The 18,549-nt window shown below is 42.2% G+C and overlaps 2 protein-coding genes and 1 pseudogene across 2 annotated transcripts in view; 1 reads left to right on the top strand and 2 right to left on the bottom strand.

Moving 5' to 3' along the window:
• LOC115851820 (activator of 90 kDa heat shock protein ATPase homolog 2-like) overlaps window positions 1–1,935 on the bottom strand; it is a 14,223-nt pseudogene extending 12,288 nt beyond the window's left edge.
• The window catches only part of ZNF398 (zinc finger protein 398), a 100,076-nt gene that overhangs the window by 18,944 nt on the left and 62,583 nt on the right, over window positions 1–18,549 (top strand). The window lies entirely within an intron of this gene.
• ZNF786 (zinc finger protein 786) lies at window positions 1,301–18,549 on the bottom strand. The gene is made up of 4 exons (XM_030854126.2): window positions 18,402–18,549; window positions 9,494–9,611; window positions 5,171–5,323; window positions 1,301–3,773 (listed from the first exon to the last, which is right to left on the bottom strand). Exons 1-4 carry the CDS (start codon window positions 18,417–18,419, stop codon window positions 1,951–1,953), a joined length of 2,112 nt encoding a protein of 703 aa, XP_030709986.2. The 5' UTR covers window positions 18,420–18,549; the 3' UTR covers window positions 1,301–1,950.

Genomic DNA, 18,549 nt, shown 5'->3' with positions numbered 1-18,549 from the left:
TTCTCCCCCTCCCCCACTACGGACCCTGCTCCTCCTCGCCCTCCTGCTCCCTCACCATAGGCCCTCGTCTGCAGCAGGGGCCACGGCTCCTTCTTTCCTCACGCACTGTAAGGTCAACTGCCTCGTGAACACAGCAGACATAGCCATGTGTGTCTAATGATTATAAACCTGCCTAAATCATATCACCTCTTAATATCATCAGTCACCTCTGTTAGCGTCCTATCACATGAGAGAAAGGGTGCTCTAAAACCAATTAAAGATTTATTCTGACTTAAAGTTGTTTTGTCACCTAAAACTGAGGGCGTTCATCCCGATATTCTGTCTTAGACTAAGGGCTACTTGGCTGGCGCCAGGGCTATTCTTCAGTAATATTTTCCAGAATGAGTCCTGTAGAACTCTACTGATGTCCACAAGATCATAGTGGGGTTTTTTTGGGGGAAAAAAAAGACAGAAAGGAATCCCAAGGTCAAATATATTCAGAATATACTATACATTATGTCTTCCTCTTGAGAGTCATAGACTCTGTGTGTGTGTAGGGGGAAACTGTTTAACTTATTTACTTGGAGCTAGTGTTCCAGAGAAAATCATCTTGAACTATTGCTTTATAGTAATGTCTATTACAGTTTACTGACATCTCATTTTCTATCATCCCTAGAATTTCAGGTCAGCCATTCTTTTAAATGAAACATAAACCCTTTGAAAGTCAGGAATTCTCTGGATGGAGTACAACTCTGTCCCTGGGGTATAAACATTGTGTGCTCACACAGCCTTCACCTAGTGTAACAAATGGGGTATTTTCCTCGACTTCTATTTGTATTATGTTTACTTTGAACGTTTCCTTGAAAACTCTCTACATGAAACTGTTGTTGCCTGTCAGGCTCCCTAATAAAGCTGTTTAGCTTTGTTATTTTGTCTTAACTCAGACTTTAGTCATCTGCCTAGAAAGTCACTCTTGGGAATCTCACTCACTCTCTCAGCTGCAAACAGCACCTGTGTTTTGGAACTCCCAAATCTACCTCCTGTCCCAATCTCTTATCTAAACTCTAGCTACCCCCTCTCCATGGGGTGGGATAAATCAGGAGTTTGGGATACTATATATAAAATAGATAATCAACAAGGACCTACTGTATAGCACAAGGAACTATACTCAGTATTTTATAATAACCTGTATGGGAAAAGAATCTGAAAATAAAATAGGTATATATGTATGTATAACTGAATCACTTTGCTGTACACCTGAAACTAACGCATTGTAAATCAACTATACTTCAATTTAAAAAAACAAAACTCTAGTCCCATACAACTTAGCACCTTTGGTTTTATTTTCTTCAACCCACATTAATCAAATTTTGCTTGAATTATCAGCTTTTCCTTAAGGGTAACCATGCATAATCACTATGAAACCTGCTGTGAAACTTCAGCATTCACATAGACAAACCATCAGTCGGAGAACTCATTTTGTTGCTATTAGCTTCAAATAAGTCAAAACCAAATCCTATCATATCAGGCCTGCAACAAAAGTCGCTGGGTTAAACCCCCTGCTTATCATTATACTATGAAAAAAAGAAGAGTTGACATTTAACAGTCACCCCATCCTTTTAGCTTTGAGAACAGTACTGGAGGGATTTCCTGCTGTCTAAATTCAAGCTGGGATTTCAGAGTTAGCTTATTAGCACATTGGGGAAAATGACCCATTAAGATGGTGGGAAGAACAAACCTATCTACTGTTTCTATCCACTGTTTTCTATCAATGGATAGAAAACACAGCTGGTGATGTTTTAAATGAGAATCTTTGTGGTTTCTCACATGCCTAACCTGTATTACATTCTTGCTCAAAAAAGGGCCCCTGTTCCTTCCATCTGTCTTACCAGATTTTGGGTTTGGCTGCGCTGGCTGTGGACTCCCTGGCAATACCGACTCTGCTGACCGCTTTGGGCGCCCTCCTCGGCCTCAACTCCAGTCGGCCTCAATCATCGCAAACAGTTGGCTGAGCCTCTGCTTAACGTCAGGCTCACTGGGGGCACGACAGGACTTCGTGTGCACTCTGATGTGTTCGGCGAGTTTCGACTTATAAATGAAACCCTTGCCGCAGTCTGCACAGGCGAACGGCCTGTCGGGACTGTGGATGCGCTGGTGCCGAAGCATGTGGCCCCTTTCCCGGAAGTTTTTATTGCACTCGGGGCAGCGGAAAGGCCTCTCACCGGTGTGCAGGCCCTGGTGGCTGAGCAGCTGCGCCTTCAAGCGGAAGCTCTTGTCGCACTGGGGACACTGAAAGGGCTTCTCGCCTGTGTGCGTCCTGATGTGCTCCACGAGCTTGGACTGCTTGGCGAAGCCTTTGCCACACTCGCAGGAGAAGGGCATCCGGCCGCCGTGCAGCAGCCGGTGCGCCTTCATGTCGGCCTTCACGCGGTAGCTCTTGCCGCAGTCGGGGCACGGGAAGGGCCTCTCGCCCGTGTGCAGGCGCTGGTGGCTCCGCAGCTGCCCCTTGAGACGGAAACGGCGGCTGCAGTCGGGGCAGCCGAAGGGCCGCTCGCCGCTGTGCACGCGGAAGTGCTCGGCCAGCTTGGATGGCCGCGTGAAGCCCTTGCCGCACTCCGCGCACTGGAAGGGCCGCTCGCGGCTGTGCGTGCGCTCGTGCGCCTTCAGGATGCCCTTCAGGCGGAAGCTCTTGCCGCACTCAGGGCACCCGAAGGGCCGCTCTCCGCTGTGAACCCGCAGGTGCTCGCGCAGCTTGCACGGGTGGGCGAAGTCGCGGCCGCACTCGCCGCAGGACAGCGGCCTCTCGCCGCCGTGCCTCCCCAGCCGGAAGCCCAGGCCGCACTCCGGCCACGCGAAAGGCTGCTCCTCTGACTGCAGCCGCCGGTGGAGCCGCGGCCGCCCATGCTGGCGGGAGGCCCGGCCGCACTCGGCGCACCGGAAGGGCCGCTCTGCGCTGTGCACGTGGGTGTGGTCTGGAAGCCCGCACTGCGGGGAGGAGCGCCGGCCGCACGGGCCGCAGGAGGCCGGCCTCTCCGCGCCGGGGCCGGGTTCGAGAGCCTCCGGGCGCTCCTCGCCAGCCGGGATCAGGCCCGGCTTTTCTCCCGAGCGCGGGAGCTCAGCCTGCTCGGAGGCGGCCCCGGCACCCTCTCTCCGGGAGCCTGGCCTCTCCACGCCGGGAGGGCCCCGGGGTCCTCGCTCGTCGCAGCCGGGGCACTGGGAAGGCCTCGGCCCCGCGCGCAGGTAGTGGGCGTACACTTCACACTCGCTGCCCAGCAGCTGGCTCTCATCAGGGTGGATTGACAGGGGTCTAAGCAAACACGACTTCCGGCGGAAGCCCCGCCCACATTCTGGACAGCGGAAATACCTCTGTCCCCGAGGGATGCTCAGCGGCTGTTGTGCCTCGGTTTGTTTGCGGAATTGATTCCAGGCCCTGTGTGGCAGGTCCTTCGAGTGGCTCCCCTGGTGCTGCTCTGAGAGGTTTTTCCAAAAGCATTCCCCACAGACAGGGCAAGGGTGCTGGAGGCCCTCCCCAGAGGTTTCCTGGAAGCCTGGGGGACCGAGGGTCCTGGGACTTACGATTGTGTCTCTTTGGGTGGGTTCCCTGGAGCTGTGGACTACTGGAACTAGAGCCCGAGTATCATGTCTTTGTGGATTCAGGAGGGCGACGACTTGGTCAGGCCTGAAGGAAACATCTTCACTTTTTCCTAATAAGGGTTCAGAGGAACGCTGGCTCTGAAGAGGATCTACTTGGAAATGGCAGTGGGCTTCTCCTGGTTTCACAGCTTGCTGGCTTCCTGAAATTGAAAAGAAAACTTCAGTCAGTATCCCATCCTGTGACATGACCAAGGCTTATGTGGCCGTAGCAGTGACCTGAGGTGGCCTGGAAGCCCAGCTTCCACTGAACTAAACCGGCAGCTCCTTTCAGTGGGGTCAGTTTCATGATCAGGAGTTTGGTGAGAGTCTGCTGAAACTAAACTGAACAGATCTATCTTAGAATAATATTGAAAAGAGAATATGTAAGTCACAAATGTAGGACCTAAGCTTTGGAATCATACTGGGTTCGAATCCCATTTGTCCATTGTGTAAGCTCTGTCAAACTCATCTCTGGCTTCAGTTCCTTCTCCTGTAGAAATGGAAACAATACATAAGATTGTTGTGAGAACTGTATGAGTTAACGTGGGTAAAGGGCTTAGCGTGGGCCTGGCACACTGCATGTTCCCTGTAAATGTTCACCATTATTATGACATCAGGGCCACCAGACTTGTCCCATTTGGATGCGCAGACATTCCTGGAGTCAAAAAATAATGACAGGGACGTCCCTGGCAGTCCAGTGGTTAAGACTTCACCTTCCAGTGCAGGGGGTGCAGGTTCAATCCCTGGTCAGGGAGCTAAGATCTCACATGCCTCCTCACCAAAAAACCAAAACATAAAACAGAAGCAGTATTGTAACAAATTCAATAAAGACTTAAAAAAAGATAAAATAATGACGGCAGTGTTACTGACAGGCCCTGGCTAACACTATGATTCCATATACTCCAGGAGCTGTCCTAAGACCAGATGTTCCTCCCTCCTCGTCTCTATTCCTACCAACCTTGTAAAAAGGTTTCTTGGAAGAATTGCTAACAGACAGTAAAATAATTTGTGAAGAAAAACTTTTACTCTCCTGAAAGCAGCAGCTAAAAATTAAACTACTGACAACATTTCTTGGAATGATGCTCCCATTTGACTTTCTCTTTCCATACTTTAATACTGACCCTTAAGAATCCAAAAATCTCAGACTCTCCCATCATGACAAGAAACAAAAGAGGAGTCTCTATTCCTCCCCCCACTACTAAGAATACCTCATATTTGCTGAACTCTTACTGTGCTGCCAGGTATCATTGTGACAGTTTACATACATTAACCCATTTAATCCTATAATGTAGGTACTTTTATTATCTTCACTTTATAGGTCAGGAAACTGAAATAGTATGAGGTTGAATAACTTGCCCAAGGTCACCTGGAAAAGGCAAGATCCAGACTCAGGATCCAGAACCCACAATCCTAACAACTATGCTTTACTGCCTTTCTCTAGAATATACCAGGTGTTAAGCCTCAGTCCAGTCAAACAGGAAGTCAAGGTCAGAGAATTGGAGCTAAGAAACCTGAATGGGATGTCTTAAGGACAGGGCCCTGATTCCTTAATACTCACCCACAAACAGCTGTCCCTCAATAACTGGATCCAAATGCAAATCAGCAGAGGTGCAAATTATGTTTTCTGATTTCTGTGATTCTCCCCAGATCCTGAAGAGTTCTCTCCCCTGTTCAAGCCAGGATATTAGTTCTGGTTTGGGAAGTCCATCATCTGTACAGAAAAGTCAAACAGGGTAGTTCGGTTTCCTTGAGCACTAAATTTAAAGCACAATGAGCTGTTTTTCAATTCTCAAATTTACTCCTGGGAAAATGTATGAGAAGAGATTTTTAAAAATAGATTATAGGTTTACACAAAGAAAAGCAGAACTGCCCACACATTATAACAGTGGGTTCCTAATCTACCTGGACCTGTTAGATGACTCTGTGTTTGATTTTGTCTTGGTCCCAATATATCTAGCAATGCTGCATTTTGTCACAGGTTTCTTAAAACTCACCAGTATTGTGCTTTGAGAATTGTGGGACAACCCCTGAGACAACCGGAGATATCTTGGGAATAGGGGGTATATGAAAATAAGAACTGGAGCTTCAGCTAAAATATTCTGAGAAGTACTTCCAGTGACAGTGCTAATCGCAACCTAAAATACAGTTGAGTTCTGCTAGAATAGAAGGGGGTTGCAATGAATGAAATGAACGAATTAAAATATTACAAGATACCCATTTCCCTGTAAAAACTGTTTACGCTGTGTACTTTCAAGTAAAACTTTCTTTCAGTAATATATATATTTAAAAGAACCAAAAGTATGCTTCATGGATTGCTAAAGAGAGATTAGTAGATGGTCCAAATCAGAGAAAGAGGATAAGCTGGGCAATGCTGAGGGATTTTAGGGATAAAATGTCAGAGTGACATATACATTAGCCCTCTGAAATCTGACTTCAACCCCAAAAGAATTCCAAGGCTGCTCTCATGAAAAAAGGAATCACTGTATTTTATTTAAATCCATACACCTAAAACAAATATCATATAATATCGCTTATATGTGGAATCTAGAAAAAAGGTACAGATGAACTTACTTGCAAAGCAGAAATAGAGACACAGATGTAGAGAACAAACATGTGGATACCAAGGGGGGAAGGGGAGGTGAGATGAACTGGGAGATTTGGATTGACATATATACACTACTATATATAAAATAGATAACTAATGAGAACCTACTGTATAACACAGGGAACTCTACTCAGTGCTCTGTGGTGACCTAAATGGGAAGGAAATCTAAAAAAGAGGGGATATATGTATACGTATAACTGATTCACTTTGCTATACAGCAGAAACTAACACAACATTGCAAAGCAACTATACTCCAATAAAAATTAATTAAAAAAATAAATCCATACACGTATTCTCAGTCTTCATCTGGGTTGAACTCTCAGCATCTTTTAAAATAAAACAATTTTTCAAAAAAAATTAAGAAAGCAAGTCCATTTACAAGAACATCAAAAAGAGTAAAATACTTAGGAAAAAATTTAATAAAAGAAACATAAGACTTACAGCATACAAATCATAAAATGTTGTTCAAAGTAATTTTAAAAGTCCTAAAAAAAAAAAGTACTAAATAAATGAAATGATATCCCATGTTCATGAATTGGAAGACTTAGTACTGTTAAGATGACCATATTCCCCAAGCCCCATCTGCCTTTTTTTTTTTTTGGCAGAAATTGACAAACTGATCCTAAAGCAATGGTAATTAAAACAGTGTGGTACTGGCATAAGACTAGACATATATAGATCCATGAAACAGACTTGAGGATCCAGAAATAAACGCTGACATTTACTGTTAATTGGTTTTCCAAAAGGGTGCCAAGATAATTCAATGGGGGAAAGAATAGTCTTTTCAACAAATGGTGTAGGGACAACTGGATATCCATATGCAAAAGAGGCTGGATCCCTATATCACACAGTGTGAAAAAATTAACTCAAAATGGATCAAAGAAGGAAAAAAAAGGATCAAAGACCTAAATATATGTACTAAAGCTATAAAACTCTTAGAAGAAAACATAGGAGTGGATCTTTGTGACACTGAATTAGGCAATGGCTTCTTAGATATGACACCAAAAGCTCAAGCAACAAAAGAAAAAATAAATGGGAATTCATCAAAACTTAAAACTTTTGTGCTTCAAAGGACTCCATCAAAAAGGGAACAGGGGGCTTCGCTGGTGGCGCAGTGGTTGAGAGTCCGCCTGCAGATGCAGGGGACATGGGTTCGTGCCCTGGTCCAGGAGGATCCCACATGCCGCGGAGCGGCTGGGCCCGTGAGCCGTGGCCGCTGAGCCTGCGCGTTCGGAGCCTGTGCTCCGCAACGGGAGAGGCCACAGCAGTGAGAGGCCCGTGTACCACAACAACAACAACAACAACAAAAAAGGGAACAGGTAACCCAAGAAACAGAGAAAATATCTGCAAATCATATATCTGATAAGGGTTCAGTATTCAGAACAAATAGAGAACACTTATAACCCAACAATAAAAAGACAAATAGCCCACTATAAAAATGGGCAAAGTATTTGAATAGACATTTCTTCAAAGAAGATACACAAATGAAAAGATGCTCAACATGATTAACCATTAAGGAAATGCAAACCAAACCCACATTGATACACCACTTCACATCCATTTGATCTTCTGTTGTTTCTTCATTGCTGCGCGTGGGCTTTCTCTAGTTGTGTCGAGCAGGGGCTACTCTTCACTGTGGTGTGTGGGCTTCTCATTGCAGTGGCTTCTCTTGTTGTGGAGCACGGGCTCTAGGAGCATGGGCTTCAGTAGTTGTGGCACGTGGGCTCAGTAGTTGTGGCTCGTGGGCTCTAGAGCGCAGGCTCAGTAGTTGTGAAGCACGGGCTTAGTTGCTCCACGACATATGGGATCTTCCCAGACCAGGGATCAAACCCATGGCCCCTGCACTGGCAGGCGGAATCTTAACCACTGCGCCACCATAGAAGTCCACATCCATTTGATCTTGATGCTTGGAACATTCTTTTTGGGTGGCACAGGGTTCATGTCACAAGATTATTTTTCTTTCCTCTATTGATTCAATTACTTTAATTGGTTCTTCACTAACAATGAAAATAATGTAATATCTTGTATTAATGTTTCAGAAACACTGTATAGAAACTGGAAATCTTAATTATGTCAGACGCTGGCAAGAGAAGTGGAGGGAATATAGGAGAACTAATTATCTTCGTAGACTGAAAGATAAAGAGATATAATGTAAAGTTCATGAAACATGATCTAGAAGTTTATTATTTAAATTATAAAGGTGGCCAACAGAGGCATTAAAAAACTATCAGGGGCTTACCTGGCAGTCCAGTGGTTAAGACTCCACACTGCCAATGCAGGGGGCATGGGTTTGATCCCTGGTTGGGGAACTGGGATCTCACAAGTCACGCAGTGTGGCCAAAAGATAAAACAACAAATATATGTGTGTGTGTGTGTATGTGTGTGTGTGTGTGTATGGAACAAATTGGAAAGAAATATTTGTAACATAGATAATAAAATTTTTTTTTAAAGTTAAAAAAATTTTTAAAAAACTATCAAAATTTCGGAAGAAGGGGGAAAAAGGAGATAGAAGAGGGATAGTGTAAGTAAGTGAAACTCTCATTTTTCACAGTAAGGAGTTAAACTCAATAACCAAGAAATACAGGTGTAAGCACAATAGACTGTAGTAAACTGCAGTAAAAACTAAAACAGAAATGATTAACATGGTTGCCTTTGGGGAATTAACTGAGTGAGGGGTGAGGCAAGAGACTTATCATTCATTTTGATGCTTCTCCAAACAGATTGATTTTTTAAAAAACATATTTAATAGTAAAATACAAAGACTAAGTAAGCAAAAAGACTAAAAAGAACACCATTACCGTAACCATGCAGAAACAACTGCGGGTAAACACCTATGTATAGCCTTCCAAAATCTCATTGCAGGGAAAAATAACATTAGCTTTTTTGAGGTATATGGACACCACTGTAAAAGTTGACAGGTAGGAACATCCTAGGTTAAAGATATACAGGGTACTTTATGGATATAGGCAAGGTATGTATCCATGTTGAAAAATCATGGCAACCTGTAAGTATATAGTGATTAAAAGCCCTGACATATATTTAGTCATCTCTGACCACCTTACATTACATGCTGTCACAAATATTCTCATGTAGCAACATCTACCCTTGAGTAAGGATTAGCAATGCTTACAGATATTAACAAAAGACTCTGCATAAAAATGCCTTTCTGAGTTAATTTCTGAGAAATCTGGCTACCTGACAAACAGGAGTATGGAGTGACTGAAACCCCTAACAGGACCCAGTTCCATGCCTCAGCCACAGTTAAACACTTCTTACCTAGAGAAACAAGAATCTCATAATTGGTTCTCATTACTTGCTTGTAAAGCTCCTTCTGCCATGGCTCTAGATCCCGCCATTCTTGCTCGGAGAAATAAACGGCCACATCCTCAAAAGTCTGAAATTATAGGCATAATACACATGCAGTCATAATGGCTTCAAAACTCCAGTTCCTTTTCATCAATTTAAGAGTTTCGCAGTGGACAGTGTTTTTGTCCGTTAGGCAGCTTCTTCCTTGGGAACTGCTCCTTCCCTGACTCCCATCATGTGGTTCTGTTGGTGACCATGACCACCCCCTTCCACTTGTTTCTCTATGCCTGTTCCAACTACATATGCATATGTATAGCATGGACCTCTTTCTTTTTCTTCTTCTTCTTTTTTTAAACAAAAATGGGAACAAATCACTGTGTAACTTCTTTCACTTAACTTGTCATCTTTCCAGGTCAATTTACATAGGCAAAATCGGTTTTTTGTTAATTGCGTTATATTCCATGGGTACACATACTCCACTGATGACACATATATTGTTTCCATTTCCTTTATAAATTACCAACAATGCTCTGATATGCTTCCTTATATATTAGTGGTTTTACTTCTGCAGGAAAAGGCTAAATAAAAAGGAGGCCTACTAAATCAAAGGATAGAAACATCTTCAGTTTACGAGATACCACTAGATTGCCTTCCAAAAAGAATCCAGCACTTTTACCCTTGCTAATAAGAGACATTTCTTTACACCTTTGCCAGCACAGGATGTTCTGAAACCTTATTTGTTTGTTTGTTTATTGGCCAACATGATAGGTAAAATATTCTATTTCATTGTTTTATTTATTTATTTTAGGCTTCTCTGTGAGCCATGCGGGATCTTAGTTCCCCCACCAGGGATTGAACCTGTGCCCCTGCATTGGGAACGCGGAGTCTTAATCACTGGACCACCAGGGAAGTCCCCTGTACTTCATTATTTTAATTTGCATTCATTTGTGAGGCTTAGCAACATTTTCATATTTGGCGGGGAGGGGGGGTTCCACTTATCTTTGTGCATGCCTGTTCACATCCTTTGCTCGACGTTTTAGTGGGCTCCTATAATTTAAATTAACTTTCTTACATTAGGGTTAATAATCCTTTGACTAGTTAACAAACATTTTCTTCTAGTTTATCATTTGTATTTTGACTTTCTCTTCTGCCAAAGAGAACATTTTGACCCTTTTATTTAGTTAAAACCTGAGTCTTTTCCATATTGTTTCCAGCTTTTACTTTCATTTTTTGTATTTGTCACAATCAAAAAATTATACAAATATTCTACTGAATTTTTTTCACAATTAGATTTGCAGCTTAATTCTACAGATGATATTGGTATCTTTATTTATGTACAGCCAATCACAGAACACTAATAAATGCACCACTCTTTCTCCTTAGATTGAAATCCTGACCTTCACCTTTGCATATATTAGATTTTCACATGTATGTGAATCTATATATTGTTATACTATCTATACATATCTGATTACAGTACCTATGCAATGTTATACGTGCCCCCCCACACCCATTCTTTGTCAAGCTACTGCTGTTAATTTCTGGAACATTCATTCTTCCTTACAAATTCTAAAATAATTTTGTCCAGTTTAAAAAAAAGTACATTGGGATTCAATTTTAATTAAATTTATATGTGTATTTAGGAAAGATTGAGCTCATCTAGGAACATGTTCTACCACTCATTTGATCTTGCTTCCTATCCTTTAATAAACTTAATGATTTTCTTCATAAATGTTCTGAATCTTTTTTATGAACTTTATTTCTGGTATTGTGTAGTTTTCCCAACAATTATAAATGGGACCACCTCTGCCACTTCAAATCATTACTACTAGTAGTTTTAAAAAACTGATTTTTGTAAACTTATTTTATATCCAATTAATATACCGTATTTGTTTATCAATTCTAATAGTATTAAGGTTTTGGTGGAACCAATCATAGTTCTCAGATAATTTCCCCATCTCTTTTCAAAGTACGTGCACTGCTTTTATCTCATACTGTTGTACTTACTAGAACCTCTTTTGTGGCTTCAGGGTTTAGTACCTTGATTTGGAAGACTTTCCCTATTCTAAAATTATAAAAGATATTCTGGTATATTATAACAATAAGGCACATAATTCTTTTTCCAAAGAGATATTAAATTGTCACAAAACTTACTGATGATTCTTTTACCATTGTGTTGGGATTGCTTTTTCATAAACTAGTTTTCCATTTATACTTGGTTATATTTTTGTTCCACTGGTGGTTTTGTCTATTCTTGCTCCAATACTGGACTGTTTAATTCTTATAGTTTTATCAAATGATTTGCTATTTAAGAGGATATGGCCATCTACCACCACCTTGATCATTTTTTTAAAGGAAACTGTCTTGACCTTCCTTGTCTATTTTCTCTTCTAAACAAACAGGAGAAATATTTTGTCAAATTTATATAAATTCTATTGGGATTCTGATAGGAATATACTAAGTATATGAATTAATTTTGAGAGAAGTGGGTCTCTAAATTATCGGATCTTCCCATCCAGAAACATATATTTATCTAGATTTTTTATTTTCTTTAGTAAAATTTATTGTTTTCTTCATATAGATCTTATATAATTCTTGACAGATTCATTCCTAGGGATTTTAGAGTTCTGGTTGCTACTATGAGAACTGAACTGAATAGGAATATACAAAGCACACACATGCATACCCTTCAAGCACCAGCTGCCTCAGATTACCCTGTGGTGAGCCCTACCTATTCACACCTCGTGTTACAACTTTCCATCTAATTTCAGATAATGTCCCTTCCACTACTTCACAGTAACTCAAAAGCTCCATCCCTTCTTACACCCACTTCCACAGGCAAATTTCAGATTGTTTTTAAGGTAATTATTTCTTAATCATTTAACATGCATAAAACTGTGCTGTTTTTATTGTTTCTATCTTTTCTTTTTAACTTGTCACTGACAAACTTTTTGAGTGTTGTGTACCTAACCCCATTTCTCCCATAAGCTCTGTGGTTTTTACTGCATGATTTTGCATTGCACTGTGATTTTTAGAAATGCATATGATGTATGATGGCAGAATTCATTACTTTTAAAATGTTTTCCAAAAATGCTCAAAAAGGCTTCACTGTTTATTTCTTTAATCTTCAGAAGTGTGAAAGATCCAAAAAATTACAGAGTACATTATAGCAAGCATCTGAGTATTTACCACTGATTCAACAAATTTAACATTTTTTCTTCAGATTTCCTTCTCAAGAAATTGAATTTGACAGATAAAACTCAAAGCCCCCTTGGTCCCCACTTCAATCTTATTCTTACACTCAGTCCTATTCACCTCCCTTCTGAGACACAACCATGTTGATGCATGTGGTACGTTTTCAGCTCATGTTTTTAATTTTTTTAATATACATATGTATCTATAAATAATATATAGTATTGCTTTGTCTTTTATACACAAATGCTTTATTATACTGCAACTTGCATTTTTCATGCAACATTTTGAGATCTGTCCATCTTGATATACATAGAACTGATTTATTTTAATTTTGTATAGTGTTCCATTGTCTGAATGTCACAATTTTTAATTCATGCTTTTATCCATTGACCATTTGCTTTTAGTTCTATGAACTGCCTGTTCATATCCTTTGCCTGTATTTTTACTGGGTTATTTGTCCTTTCATTTCTAAGATTTCTTTATATAATTTGTGTATTAACTGTTGACTACATTAGTTTACAAATACTTTCTCCTAGTGTATCTCTTAGCTTTTATTTTTACTTAAGCTGTCTTATATTTATATTGTATATAAATTTTCAATTGTAATGCAATATATCAATCTTTTCTTAGTTCATTTTGCCCTTTGTGGTTTAAGAAATTTTCTTCTACGCTAAGATTATGAAGATATCCTACATCTCCTTCCAAAAGACTGAAGTTTTACTTTTCATGTTTAGATTTTTAATTTATCTGGAACGTAATTTTTTTATGGTATACAGCAATGATCTACCTTAATGTTTTTTTCCAAATGGAAAAGTCAGTTGTCCCAACACCACTTCTGAAGTTCTCCGAATTAGATTCCTAGGGCTGCTGTCACAAAGTACCACAAACTTGGCGGCTTAAAACATTAAATATTTATTCTCTCATAGTTCTGGTAGTTAGAAATCTGAAATCAAAGTGTCAGCAGAGCTATGCTCTCTCTGAAGCCTTTAGGGGAGAATCTGTTCCATGCCTTTCCCTTTGCTTCTGGTGGTGGTTGTTGATATGTGGCATTTCTCAGCTTGCAGCTGCATAGTTCCATCTCTGCCTCCACTGTCACAGGGCCTTCTCCCTTTGTGTGTCTGGGTCTCTGTGACTCTGCTCCTCTTCTTATAAAGACACCACTCATGATGGATTAAGAACCTGTCCTACTCCAGTATGATCTCATCATAACGAATTTCATCTGCAGCAACCCTACTCCTATTTAGGTCACAATCTGAGGTTCGGGGAAGTACATGTATTGGGGGAGACACTATTCAACTCAGTACTCTGCTCTGGGGTCCTCTTTGGGTTTCGTCTGCTCCATGTGTCTACCCCTGCACAAAACAGTACTGTATTAATTCTATGGATTTACTGTAAATTTTATTATCTGCTAGGGCAAGTCCCCGTTATTCTTCTTTTCGGCATCATATTTTGACCTTTATTTTTCCAAACGAAATTTAGAATCCGTTTATATAATTTACAAAAATCTTACTGCCATTTTGATGAAGTTGCAGTAAATTTATATATTAACTTGGAAGGAAAGTATCATCTTTATTATATTTAGTCTTCCCATTTATGGGCATGATTTACCTCCTGTTTACAGGCATATCTCATCTTACTGTGCTTTGTGCTTTGTAAAAAATGCAGGTACTGCATTTGTTACAAACTGAAGGTCTGTGGCAACCCTGTGTCGAACAAGCCTATTGGTGCCATTTTTCCAACAGCATTTGCTCACTTCATGTCTGTGTGTCACTCTTTAGTAATTCTCACAATATTTCAAACTTTTTCATTATTATTGTATTTGTTATGGTGATTTGTGATCAGTGATCTTTGATGTCACCTTTTTTTTTTTTTTTGACTGTGTTGGGTCTTCATTGCTGTGCGCGGGCTTTCTCTAGTTGTGGCGAGCGGGGGCTACTCTTCGTTGCGGTGCACAGGCTTCTCATTGCCGTGGCTTCTCTTGTGGCGGAGCACGGGCTCTAGGTGTGCGGGCTTCAGTAGCTGCGGCATGTGGGCTCAGTGGTTGTGGCTCGCGGGCTCTAGAGCGCAGGATCAGTAGTTGTGGCGCACGGGCTTAGCTGCTCCACGGCATGTGGTATCTTCCCAGACCAGGGCTCAAACCCATGTCCCCTGCACTGGCATGCGGATTCTTAACCACTGCACTACCAGGGAAGCCCTGATGTTACCATTTTAATTGTGTCTGGGTGCCATGAGCCGTGCCCATATAAGACGGCAAACTTAATCAATCCATGTATGTGTTTTGGGACTTCCCTGGTGGCACAGTGGTTAAGAGTCCACCTGCCAATGCAGGGGACATGGGTTCAAGCCCTGGTCCGGGAAGATCCCACATGCTGTGGAGCAACTAAGCCTGTGTGCCACAACTACTGAGCCTGTGCTCTAGAGCCCGTGAGCCACAACTACTGAGCCCGCGTGCTGCAACTACTGAAGCCCACGCACCTAGAGCCCGTGCTCTGCAACAAGAGAAGCCACCTTAATGAGAAGCCCGCACACTGCAACCAAGAGTAGCCCCTGCTCGCTGCAACTAGAGAAAGCCTGCTCGCTGCAACTAGAGAAAGCCCGCGCGCAGCAACAAAGACCCAACACAGCCAAAAATAAATACATTTATCAAAAAAAAGTTATTAAAAAAAATGTGTGTGTTCTGACTGCCCCACGGACTGGCCCATCTCTCTCCCTCTCCTCGGGCCTCTTTATTCCCTGAGATAGAACAATACTGAAATTAGGCCGCTTAATAACCCTACATTATTAAGTGTTCAAGTGAAAGGAAGAGTCACACATCTCTCACTTTAAATCAAAAGCTAGAAATGATTAAGCTTAGTGAGGAAGGCACATGGAAAGCTGAGACAGGCTGAAAAGCGAGGCCTCTTGTGTCAGTTAGCCAAGTTGTGAATGCAAAGGAAAAGTTCTTGAAGGAAATTAAAGTGCTACTCGGTGAACACACAAATGATAAGAAAGTAAAACAGCCTTACTGCTGATACAAAGCAAGTTTTAGTGGTCTAGAGAGAAGATTAAACCAGCCACAACATCGCCTTAAGCCAAAGCCTAATGCAGAGCAAGGTCCTAACTCTTTTCAATGCTATGAAGCCTGAGACGTGTGAGGAAGCTGCAGAAGAAAAGTGTGAAGCCAGCAGAGCACAGTTTATGAGGCCGAAGGAAAGAAGCCGTCTCCTAAACATAAATGTGCAAGGTGCATCAGCAAGTGATGGTGTAGAAGCTGCAGCAAGTTCTCCAGACCTAGCTAAGATAATTAATGAAGGTGGCTATACTGAACAACAGATTTTCAATATAGACAAAACAGCCTAATATTGGAGAAAGATATCTTCTAGGACTTTCGTAGCTAGAGAGGAAAATCAATGCCTGGCTTCAAAGTTTCAAAGGACAAGCTGAGTCTCTGTTGGGAGCTAAATGCAGCTGGTGACTATAAGTTGAAACCCCTGTTCATTTACCATTCCAAAAATCCTAGGGCCCTTAACAATTATGCTAAATCAACTCTGCCTGTGCTCTAGAAATGGAACATCAAAGCCTGGGTGACAGCACAGCTGTTTACAACATGATTTACCAAATATTTTAAGCCCACTATTGAGACCTACTGCTCAGGAAAAAAGATTCCTTTCAAAATATTACTGCTCATTGACAATGCACTTGGTCACCCAAGAGCTCTGAAGGAGATATATAAGGCATGTTGTTTTCATGCCTGCTAACACAATATCCATTTTGCAGCCTATGGATCAAGGAGTAATTTCGACTTTTAAGTCTTATTATTTAAGAAATACCTTTCATAAGACTATAGTTGCTATACATAGTGATTCCTCTGATGGATCTGGGCAAAGTAAATTGCAAATCTTTTGGAAAGGATTTATCCTTCTAGATGCCACAAAGAACATTCATGATTCATGGGAAGAAGCTGAAATATCAATGTTAACAGGAGTTTGGAAGTTGATTCCAACCTTCATGGATGACTTTGAGGGGTTCAAGACTTCAGTGGAGGAAGTAACTGCAGATGTGGTAGAAACAGCAAGAGAACCAGAATTCGAAGTGGAGCCTTGAGGGTGTGACTGAATTGCTGTAACCCCATGATAAAACTTTAACAGATGAGGAGTTGCTTCTTACGGATGAGCAAAGACAGTGGTTTCTCCAGATGAAATATACTCCTGCTGATGCCATTTAGATTGTTGAAATGACAACAAAGGATTTAGAATATTACATAAACTTGGTTGATAAAGCAGTGGCAGGGCTCAAGAGGACTGACTCCAAATTTGAAAGAAGTGCTACTGTGGGTAAAATGCTATTAAACAGCATTGCATGCTACAGAGAAACGACTCCTGAAGAGTCAACTGATGCAGCAAACTGCACTGTTGTCTTATTTTAAGAAATTGCCACATGCCAACCTTCAGTAACCACCACGCTGATCAGTCAGCAACCATCAACAAGGAGCCAAGACCCTCCACCAAGCAGAAAGATTACAACTTGCTCCAGGCTCAGAAAATGATTAGCAATTTTAGCCAGAGTATTTTTAATTAAGGTTTGTACATTGTTTTTTAAGACTTAATGCTACTGCACACTTAACACACTACAGTACAGTATAAACATAACTTTTATATGCACTGAGAAACCAAAAAAATCGTGACTTCCTTTACTGTGATACTTGCTTTATTGCAGCAGTCTGAAACCAAACCCAAAATATCCCCAAGGTATGCCTGTTATTAATAATTTTTGCTATAAAGGTGTTACAGGGGCTTCCCTGGTGGCGCAGTGGTTGAGAGTCCGCCTGACGATGCAGGGGACACGGGTTCGTGCCCCGGTCCGGGAAGATCCCACATGCCGCCGAGCGGCTGGGCCCGTGAGCTATGGCCGCTGAGCCTGCGCGTCCGGAGCCTGTGCTCCGCAACGGGAGAGGCCACAACAGTGAGAGGCCCGCGTACCGCAAAAAAAAAAAAAAAAGGTGTTACATATCTTTTATAGATTTAGTCCTAGGTATTATGGTTTTTGTTGAGATTGTTAACGGTATCTTAAAAGTAATGATCTCATGAATTCATTTAGTAATCTGAAAAAATGCTCAATATGTAAGCTTATAGAGAAAAACATAAAACCTCAATTTCAACAAAACACTAATCAAATAATGTGTACCCTACTTAGGTTTTTATATCTTCTCCTTCCAACGTGTCCTCCTTCCTTCTTACACTCAACACAAACTTCAACACGTTAGCGTTAAATTCTGCCATTTAAGTCCCTGCCAACCATCATTTCAACCATTCAGAATCTTAAATCTTTTCAAACACTTGTTCTAAATTCAGTAACTATAATGTAAAACTGGCTGAACTAGTTAACATGCATTGCCGGCCCCAGACCAATTTCGATCCTATCTCTCATCCGCCCGTCTCACGCACAGGCGCCCCCGGCCCAGACTCCGCCAGTTCCACGATCGGCTTTGTTTAGGGCTTTGGACACGCACGAGCCCAAGGGGCGGCGTTCACCGGCTCAGTCCAGGGTCCAGACCCCACCGCAGGCGCTAAGCGCGACCCTCAGACCCCGCCCCACCCGTCCGCCTCCGCCCCGGGAGGACCCCAGGATGCCGGCCCCCCGAGCCGGAACCCGAGGACCCTCCCAGATCCCCGAGCCGGGCGTCCGCGCGGGGAGCCCCTCTTACCGGAGCCGGCTCGGCCATGGGCCCTCGCGGTCCCACCTGGCCCCGGACCGGGTTACAGCCAAGCCAGGAGTCCCTGCTGCCCGCGGCACCTTCCCAGCGGCAGCGGCGACCGCGGCCTCCCACCCCGCCGCTGCTCGCCGACCTGCAG

This window comes from Globicephala melas, chromosome 9 (genome assembly GCF_963455315.2).
Source record: "Globicephala melas chromosome 9, mGloMel1.2, whole genome shotgun sequence".
NCBI classification, from domain to species: domain Eukaryota; kingdom Metazoa; phylum Chordata; class Mammalia; order Artiodactyla; family Delphinidae; genus Globicephala; species Globicephala melas.
Note: the sequence above shows the minus strand (reverse complement) of the source record. Positions and strands in the feature narration are given on the sequence as shown.